This window comes from Ursus americanus, chromosome 16, assembly GCF_024610735.1.
Source record: "Ursus americanus isolate L20-20 chromosome 16, mUrsAme1.1.p, whole genome shotgun sequence".
Taxonomy (NCBI): Eukaryota; Metazoa; Chordata; class Mammalia; order Carnivora; family Ursidae; genus Ursus; species Ursus americanus.
Window position 1 is genome coordinate 3616401 of NC_142142.1, and position 9679 is coordinate 3626079.

The window sequence follows — 9679 nt, forward strand, 5'->3', positions numbered from 1 at the left end:
CCCATCTAGGCCCTCGTCCCAAACCTGACCCCTGAGCCCCAATCTTCTGAGCCCTCAAAGCAGCTCTGAGATTTCTTTTTGGCCTTTTGGCCAGCACAGAGCAAGAGCAGAGCAGCCCCTCACATGGGGTTCTTGGCCTCACCTCTGCAATAGCGTTTCCTTCTTGACGTTCTGCTTGACACTCAGGTTCTCCCTGGGGAGCTGTTCTTCAATGCTGTCCAGATCTGCCTCTGTGTACTGGTCAGGGAAACTGCCCGAGGTTGCCAGGGCCAGCAGACGATGAAGGGTAGTAAGATCCACACCCTTGGGCACCAGCAGGGCCACCGGCTGGCCTAACATGCCAGCATGCCAGCTGGCATCCCGTAGGCACTGGAGAATGGCCCCCTCTGAGCCAGACGGCAGATGGAAGAGGCGGGCCTTATAAATGCTAGCTGCCAGAGTGATGGCAGTACGGCGCCCAGTACCCAGAGCCCTTGAGAGCAATAGGCCATGCTGCCGGGGCCTGGCCAGCACCCGGACCAGGCGGGCCACGTGCTTGGCCATGGAGTGGCACCGGGCAAGGTGGGCGCTCAGCTTCAGCTGAGCAGCCGAAGTGGACAGCTGCTCCTCCAGGCTCTCCCACTGCCGTTCCAGGTACAAGCTGGGGCTCTCAGAGTTGGACCCTAGTATCAGCTCCTGACTGAAGACCAGGTCTGAGGGCTTTTCCTGGGGACGGAGTAGCAGCACTGGTAGCAAAAGGGGTGAGGCCAGGTCCATCCGGGATGTTTTCTGCCACCAATTCTTGCTTTTGTTTAACTGGAGTTTGTAGCCAGAAGCCTTTGTGCCCTCCTCCTTGCTTATCTTTGGACTTAGGCTTTCTATGGTCTCCCTCCTTACTGGTGCTATGGAAGGTGGTAGACCTGAGTCACTGGCGGGTGAGCCTGTGGTGACCTGCAGGCCATAAGGGTCCTCCTCCTCCTCTGTCTCACTGCCGCTGTTGCTGGCTTCCTCCCACTGGGCCAGCTCCCCTTCAGATTCCACTTCTGGCACTCTCTCCTCCTCCTCCTCCTCCTCCTCCTCCTCCTCCTCCTCCTCCTCCTCCTCCTCCTCGCCCTTGCCCCCATTCTGGGGCACTGGCCCACAGCAGAAGACACCCTGGGCTACTTCTAGGAGCAGCTTGGCACAGCAGGAGCGTTCCCTAGGGCTGTCCAGCCGGTCACAAAATGTTCTCTGTGCCTCATGCAACCAGAGACGCACCATGTTGCGCATGGCCATCATAATTGCCAGGCGGGTGCCCCGCAAGCCTGACACCCGGCGCAAGTGCTCCTGATGGTTGGGACAGTCCAGAAAGCCCCGGGAGCCCATCCGGGTTGGCAGCAGCTGCAAGCTGCCCAGTAGTTGGCTCACAGAGTGCAGGGAGAAGCGGTAATGTGGGTGGAGGGGGGAAGGCAGAAAGCAGTTGCCCACGGCCTCCCAGGCCTCCACCGAGGCCCGGACCAGGGCTTTGGCTAGAACCCCCTCCCGTTCCACAGAGGGAAAGCGCTCAAGCCAGGCCTGGGTGCTAGGTGTGTGCCTGCTCAGCAGCATGGCCTGGGTCACGCTACCCAGGGCCAGCACTGTGAAGAGTCGAAAGAGGCGTGGGCACAGTGGGCGCTCGCAGAAGCCTGGCACCGTGGCAGTGGCAAGGAAGTTGACTACAGGCTGCAGCGTCTGCAGTTCCAAGGTGCTGTGGGCATACACCGTGCCATCTATGGCCTGGCGCAGAGTCTCCAACACTGGCTGGCAGCTCTTCTCTGGGTCTGTAGGACACGAAGACCGACAGTGAGGACATGCAGGGGTGCACATGACAGTGTCACTCTGTTCTTCCTACCCCCGCTTCACTGGCTTTACTTCTGGCACACTCGGGGTTCTAAAGGAAACTTGTATACTTGATGCATTGGGACTTGGTCGTGTCTGAGTAAATTGATCTCTCTCCCCCATACTCCCCCTAAAAGTGAATAATTTCTTCTTTTTCTCCCCACAAATCCTACCTCTGTGACCAGCTACTCATTAACAGTAGGAAGGTTTGGAAGCTGAGATGGACGGAAACCTGAGCTGACCTCAACGGGGGAAAGTGCAGTGATCCCAGTCAGAGGGAGCAGTTAGCACATGTGCATTTCTGTAAAGTCAATGTTAAGATATGATCTATACAAAATAAAATGTACGCATTTTAAATGTATGGTTCAGTGAGTTTTGACGAATGTATACACCTGTGTAACTGCTACCCCAATGATATTTAGAACATTTTCATCATCTCAGAAAGTTCCCTCATGATCCTTTGCGGTCAATCCCCCTACCGCATTGTCCCAGGAACTTCTGTCTCATCTGATTTCTATCACTATCTAGTAGCTTTGCCTGTTCTTTTTTTTTTAAGATTTTATTTTATTTATTTTAGAGAGTGAGCATGAGCAGGGGTTGGGGCAGAGAGAGAGGGAGAATCCCAAGCCGACTCTGCGCCAAGCAGAGCCTGGAGCCCGATGCAGGGCTTGATCCCATGACCCCGAGATCATGATCTGGGCCGAAACCAAGTGTTGGATGCTGAGCCACCCAGGTGCCTCAGAGCTTTGCCTGTTCTAGAGTTTCATAGAAAGGGAATCATATCGTGTGTAGTTTACCACGCCTGGCCTCTCTTACTCAGCATGGTTCTGGGATTCATCCATGTTCTGTGTGCATCTGTGTGTTTCATTTTATTGGAGTAGTCGTATTCCATTATAAAAACACTAGAATTGCGGACCCACTGACACACTGATGGGCATTTAGGTTGTTTCCGGGTTTTGACTATGCATAATAATACCGCTACATGTGCCATTGGCCGCTCACAAATCTTTCCTCTATGAAGGATCTAATCTTTTATCCATTTTTAAAAATGGACTTTGTTTTCTTATTGAGTTATAAGAGCTTTTTTATGTATTCTGGGCATAAGTCCTTTGTCAGATATGTGTATCATATTTCTGTCTATGGCCCATTTTTTCATTTTCTTAACAGTGTCTTTTGAAGGGCATAGGTTTTTAATTTTCCTAAAATCCAATTTTTGTGTCCTATTTAAGAAATCATTGCATCTAACCAAGGCCACACAGATTTTTCTCTAACATTTTTGGTAAAGTTTTATAGACTTAGCTTTTACATTTAGGTCTTTAATTGGTTTATAATTAATTTTGGTGTATGTCAGGGGTAGGATTTAAGGTCCCCTTTTTTCCCCACACAGATATGTAATTGTTTCAACTCCATTCATTGAAAGGACTATCCTTTCCCCTATTGAATTATCTTGGCACAATTATTGAAAACCAATTGACGATATATGATCATATATCAGATTCTCTGTTTTGTTCCACTTGTCTGTATCCATGTCCTTATACCAATACCCTACTCTCTTGATTACTACAGCTACATAGTAAGCCTTGAAATAACTAGTGTAAGCCCTTCCACTTTGTTCTTCTTTAAAGTTGTTTTGGCTCTTCTAGGCCTTTTGCATTTCCATAAATCTCAGAATGATCTTATCAATCCTGTCATTTTCTACGAGGGAAAAAAAAAAAAAAAAAGCCTGCGCAGATTTAGATTGGCAGTGCATCGAATCTATAGATCAATCTGGGGAGAATGAGCACCTTAATGATATTGACTCCTCTGACCCATGAACATGGTGTATCTCTCCATTATTTCAAGCCTCCTTTATCTCAGCAATATTTAGTAATTTTCAGTGTATTTCTCTAATTAAATTTATTCCTAAATATTTTAATCCTTCAGATGATATTTTAACTATATTTAAAATTTTGCTAGTAGGATATAGAACTACTAATGATTTCAATAAGTTGATTTTGTATCCCATGACCCTGCTAAATTATTTTTTTAAGATTTTATTTATTTGAGAGAGAGAGAGCACACACACAAATGGGGGTGGGGCAAAGGAAGAGGGAGAAGCAGACTCCCCACTGAGCAGGAAGCCTGATTTTGGGGGGGGGGGGTAAGTCCCAAGACGCTAGGATCATGACCTGAGCCAAAGGCAGACACTTAACCTTAACCGACTGAGTCACCCAGGCGCCCGACCCTGCTAAATTAAATTCACTTATTTATTCTAGCAGTTTTGTAGGGTTCGTGTTTTTCTTGTTGTTGTTGTAGATTCCTTAGGATTCTCTATGTAGAATCATGTTATATACCAGTAGAGACAGTATTACTTTGTCTTTTCCAATTTTAAAGGCTTTTATTTCTTTTTCTTATTGCACTGATGTGGGTCTCTGGTGCGATACTGAAGAGAAGCAGTGAAAGTGGACATTGTTGCCTTGTGACTGAGCTTTGAAAAGGTTTGGTATTTCACCACTAAGTATGTGATTAGCTATAGGTTTTAGTAGATGCCCTACATCATACTGGAAGTTCCCTTCTATTCCTAGTTTGCTGAGTGTTCCCATGAATAGTGTTGAAGTGTATCAAGTGCTTTCTCTTTATCTATTGTGATGATCTTACACTTTTCCTCATTCTGTTAATGTCATGAATTACACTGATTTGAGTGTTGGGTCAACTTTGCATTCTGGGGATATACTACGTAAGCTACATCCCACGGATTTTGATAACATTTTGTTTTCATTATTATTCAGTTCAAAATATTTTCTAATTTACCTTGTGGTTTTTTGGATGCATGAGTTATTTAGATGTTTATTTATTTTATTTTATATTTTATTATATTTTATTTTATTTTAGTGAATGTGAGAGAGGGGAGTGGGGAGGGGCAGAGGGAGAGGTAGAGAGAATCTTAAGCAGGCTCCATACCCAGCACAGGAGCCTGATGCGGGGCTCGATCTCATGACCCTGAGATCATGACCTGAGCTGAAATCAAGAGCCAGATGCTTAACTGACTGTGGCACCTGGGCACCCCTAGAAGTCTGTTGTTTAATTTCAAAGAATAGGGAAATTTTCTAGGTATATTATTGTTACTAAGTTTTATTATTGTAGTCAGGGAAAATATTCTATAAATTTTAACCCTTTGAAATTTGTTGAGACTTATTTTATAGCCCAGCATATTAGCTGTCTTGGAGAATGTTCCATGTACACTTGAAAAGAGAATGCATTTTGCAGTTGGTGGGTGTGACATTCTGTAAATATACATACAGTTGATGGTGTTATGGAGATCTATATCCTTGTTTCCTCTCTCCTGTTCTCTCAGTTATTGAGAGGAGTGTTAAATCTCCTAATATGATTTTTGGACTTGCTATTTCTCTCTCATTTCTATCCATTTTTTTCTTTATATATTTTGAAGCTGTTTCAGGTGCATACACATTTAGGACTTTGATGTCTTTTAGATTAATTAAATTTTTTAATTGGGAGATTCCAGTTCTCTATCTCTGGTAATACTCTTTGTCTTGAAGGACTTTTTGGAGTGCTTAGGACCTTACATTTAATGTCATTATTCATATGGTTGGTTTAAAGTCCATCATACTGTCAATTGTCTTCTAATTGTCTCTTTTATTTTTAATTTCTCTATTGCTCATTTCCTGCTTCCTTTTATATAACTTAAGTATTTTTATATGTAAAATATATTTTTTACATTATACTCTTTGCTATTATTATTTAGTGATTTTTCCAGAGTAATATTATGCCTCCTTAATGTATCAATACTTCTAAGTAATATCATGCCACTTCACACTTCATATCTGACCTTTCCCACTTCCTATTTCACATTGCACGAATGTATGAACCTTACAATAGTATAATTTTTACTCACTGCTCCCTACCCTGCCCTTTTACTAGTGTTCCAGTCTGTTTTCTACCTCTGCCTACATTATCAACTCCATCTAAAAATGTTATTACTTAAATTTCACATATGAGTAAAATCATATGGTATTGTCTTTCTCTGATGTATTTCACTTAGCATAATACATTCTAGCTCCATCTGCATCATTGCAAATGACAGATGAACATATGGGAGAGGGGGGAAAAGAGAGAGGGAAGCAAACCATAAGAGACTCTTTAAGATAGAGAACAAACTGAGGGTTGATGGTGGGAGGTGGGTGGGGGATGGGTTGATGGGGGATGGGTATTAGGAGGGCACTTGTGTTGAGCACTAGGTGTTGTATGTAAATGATGAATCACTGAATTCTACTCGTGAAACCAATACTGCACTGTATGTTAACTAAAATTTAAATAAAAATTTGAATAATAAATAACGCTATTTTTATTTTTAAACTATTGACTTGTTTTAAGGAAATTAAGAGATGAAAAAGATAGTTATTTATATGCACCCACATATTAACCATTTCTGGTGCTCTTCATTCTTTTCTGTAGATCTGAGTTTCCATATGATACTATTTCCCTTCTGCCTGAAGAACATGTTTTAGGCTTTTTGTTTTGTTTTGTTTTGTTTTTTTAAGAGAGGAGAGAGAGAGCATGGGGCAGGGAGCTGGGCTACGTAGGGGGTTGGGCAGGCAGTTCAGAGGGAGAGGAAGAGCGAGAATCTTAAGCAGGCTCCCCACCCAGCGCAGAGTCTGTCACAGGCCTTGATCTTACACGACCCTGAGATCATGACCTGAGCCAAAATCAAGAGTTGGCTGCTTAACCGGCTGAGCCACCCAGGTGCCCCTTTTAGCATTTCTTACAGAGCAGTTCCAGTGACAGTTAATCTTCTCAGTTTTCATGCACCTGAAATACTTTTATTTCATCCTCATTTATGAAGGGTATCTTTACTGTATAGAGAATTCTAAGGTGACAGCTTCCCCCCCCCCCCCAACCTTCCAGTCCTTTAAAGATGTTGTTCCGCCATCCTCTGGATTCTGTTGTTTCTGATGGGAAGTTAACCATCACTGTTAACACTGTTTATCTGTACATAACATGTTTCATCTTTTCTCTGACCACTTTCAAGGTTTTTTCTTCTTTGATTTTCAGTCATTTGACTATGATGTGCCTAGGTATGGTTTTCTTTTTACTGTTTTACTTGGGTGATAATTGAGCTTTGTATATCTGAACGTCAAATTTCCAAGAAATTTGGGGAAATTTTGGTCATTATTTCCTCATAGGTTTTTTTTTTCCTGCCCTATTCTCTCTCCTTTCTTCTGGAACTCCAGGTGTGTGTGTGTGTGTATGAAGCTCTATTCATATTCAATATTTTTCTGTTCTTCAGGATTCACCAATCTGCTATTAAACCATGCAGTGAATTTTTCATTTCAGTTACTGTATTTTCTACCTCCAAAATTTGTTTAGTTATTTTTAGTTGTTTCCATTTCTTTGCAGGGATTACCTATGTGTTCATTCATTCAGATCATATTTTCCTTAAAGTTCCTGAGGACTTTATAGTAGCTGTAATAGCTGCTATAAATATTTGCTAGATTCAACTTCTAGACCATTTCAAGGTCAGTTTTTATTGACTGTTTTCTCTAGACAGTGGGTCACAGTTTTTTGTTTTGTTGTACATTTATTAATTTTTTATTTTACACTCGTTGTTTTGGTGGCTGTCACCCTAGGATATCTTTTACACTGCCAGCTGTAATATGCTTCACTCCACAACATTGCTTGCAATGTTTTCAGCCTTCCTGTTGAAATCTCTTCTCAGTTGCTATTCACAGATCTTAATTTACTCTTTCTATTTTCCACTGACAATCTGATTATTTGTACAAATTCACTGAAAGGCCCAAATAATATAGTTGTAGAAAATTACAGGTTTCGGTGCTACACAGACTTAAATTTTCATCTTGGTTCTGACACTTACTGGCTAGAGTGTCTTGGGCAAGTTATGAAATCTTTCAGCTTCTTCATCTTTAAAATGATCATTACAAATCTCCATCTTAGTAGGCTTTTATGAACACTAAAGATGACCTAGATAAAGTGTTCAGCACATAGTCCTCAATAAATTGTACACCACCAGATTCACATTTTCTACATCCCATAACAGACTTCAGTGTCTAACTGGACAATCCAGCTAATGCTTTAGTCCATTGACTTCCCTGACTCCATTTCTGCCCATTCCCATGGCCAGATTCAAACCCGAAATCATCCAGAAGCATACCACTTCAGAAACTTTAAACTTCAATATTCCAAACTTTTATCACAATTTCCTCTTTCCTTTCTAATCTCTGCTTCTACAAACTCTTACTGCACAATTTACTTCCTGTTGAGTCTATCAAAGTAAGACAAATCTCTCTTCTCATGAACCTCAGAGTGTAGTGGAAAGGATCAACAAGTAAACATATAATCATAAAACCATGGTTGTCACAGACTTTTGTACAGAACACGAGACAAGCATCTAACCTAGCCTGGAGGCTCGGGTTTCCTGGAGAAGATACTGACCAACATTATTTGTAAAGAACAAAGACTTGGCCAGATAAATAGAGTAAGGAAGGCAGAGAGGACAGCAATCCCAGAGGCTAGAGGAAGCTTGACTTATTGAATGCCTGTACATGGTTGAGTCCAGTTAGAGTACGGAGTGTAAGAGCCCAGAGAAGAAAGCCTCACTACAAGCCTTGCAAGAGCATTCACCAACATTCCAGGTAACGACTATCTGAACTAGGGAAGATGGAATGGAAATAAGTGGAAAGATTTGAGAGATACTGAGAATGCCAAATTGAGAGACATGGTGAATGGACTTTGGTAAGAAAGGGGGAGAGCAGGTTTTAAGGGTAGGATGATGAGTTCACAATTGAATCTGAAGTGCCGATGGGACAACAAGGTAGAGATATACGGTAAGTAGTTAGATAAACAGGTCTAGTGCTTGGAAGAAAAGCCTGACCTGGGATAAAGATTTAGCAGCCAAACACAGAGATGGTGGATAAGGCCATGAGAGGGGTATGATTGTTCGGGGAGCATACGTACAATGAGAAGTTATTAAGAATGGGATGCTGGGATTTGGTCTGTAGGTGTTTAATTGGGAGTCAATAAATATTGTTAGGGATTTTACAGTCTCAAGAGATCACAACAACTCCTTCCTTCCGTCTATCCAGCTCCTTACCGGAAGCGGCCAGGTGCAGATCCTCCAGCAGGAAGAGGAGGGAGCCTTTGGAATCCAGGTGCTGCCCAGGCCATGGGGAAGCTTGTGCTTGGCCCTGGACCCCTCGACTCAGCAGCAGGCGAAGGTGGATGGGAGTAAAGGCAGGGTGGATGGGGCTGCACGTGTAGGGATGATGTGGCCCCACGAGCACCTCCACAAAGGTGGATTTGCCGCTTGCCGCCTCTCCAGCCAGCAGCACTGGGTGTCCCTCTGACAAAAGCAGGTCCACCACGTACAAGAGCCGTTCAGTCTGTAGGACAGGAGCAGGGCTTACTGGGGCAGCACCAGGTTAGGATAGTAATTTAGCTGAAAGCAAAGTTTAGGGGACTCATCTTAGAGCTGCACTTGCAGAACATTTCACATATTCTTGTGATTACGAAAACATATCAAAGAACGGGAGCAGGTGGGCCTTAGCTGGGCCTAGAACATGGACTCCCACAGGATATCTCCTTGAGCCCCAACCCCAGCTGCTGCCCCCCTGTCTTCACACCTGGGGAGAAGGGTTGAAGGTGCCCAGAGTTCCCTTGAGGCGGCTGCCCAGGTAATGGCCAGTGAAGGGGACCAGTGTCCCGTTATCAGGGCACACATGTAGATCAAACACCAAAGCTGAAGGCGGTGGCTCAGGATAGTTGGAGAGGCAACTAATAGAACCCCTCAAGAAGGTATCAAAGAGGGGCCAGAGCCTGTTCAGACGGATGT

General features: G+C 43.5%; 2 protein-coding genes across 4 annotated transcripts in view; one reads left to right on the top strand and one right to left on the bottom strand.

Annotated features, from left to right (window-relative positions):
* RRP8 (ribosomal RNA processing 8) overlaps positions 1-9679 on the top strand; it is a 62847-nt gene that overhangs the window by 44864 nt on the left and 8304 nt on the right. For both annotated transcript variants that reach the window (XR_015726916.1, XR_015726917.1), the window contains exon 8: positions 8934-9065. The gene's annotated coding sequence lies outside the window, so the exon portion shown is untranslated. The remainder of the gene's footprint in view (positions 1-8933; positions 9066-9679) is intronic.
* The window catches only part of DNHD1 (dynein heavy chain domain 1), an 85830-nt gene that overhangs the window by 16220 nt on the left and 59931 nt on the right, over positions 1-9679 (bottom strand). For both annotated transcript variants that reach the window (XM_087868072.1, XM_087868073.1), the window contains 3 exons: positions 9471-9663; positions 8942-9230; positions 143-1778 (listed from right to left, as the gene is read on the bottom strand). In XM_087868072.1, the coding sequence (XP_087724198.1) occupies positions 143-1778; positions 8942-9230; positions 9471-9663 (2118 nt within the window). The remainder of the gene's footprint in view (positions 1-142; positions 1779-8941; positions 9231-9470; positions 9664-9679) is intronic.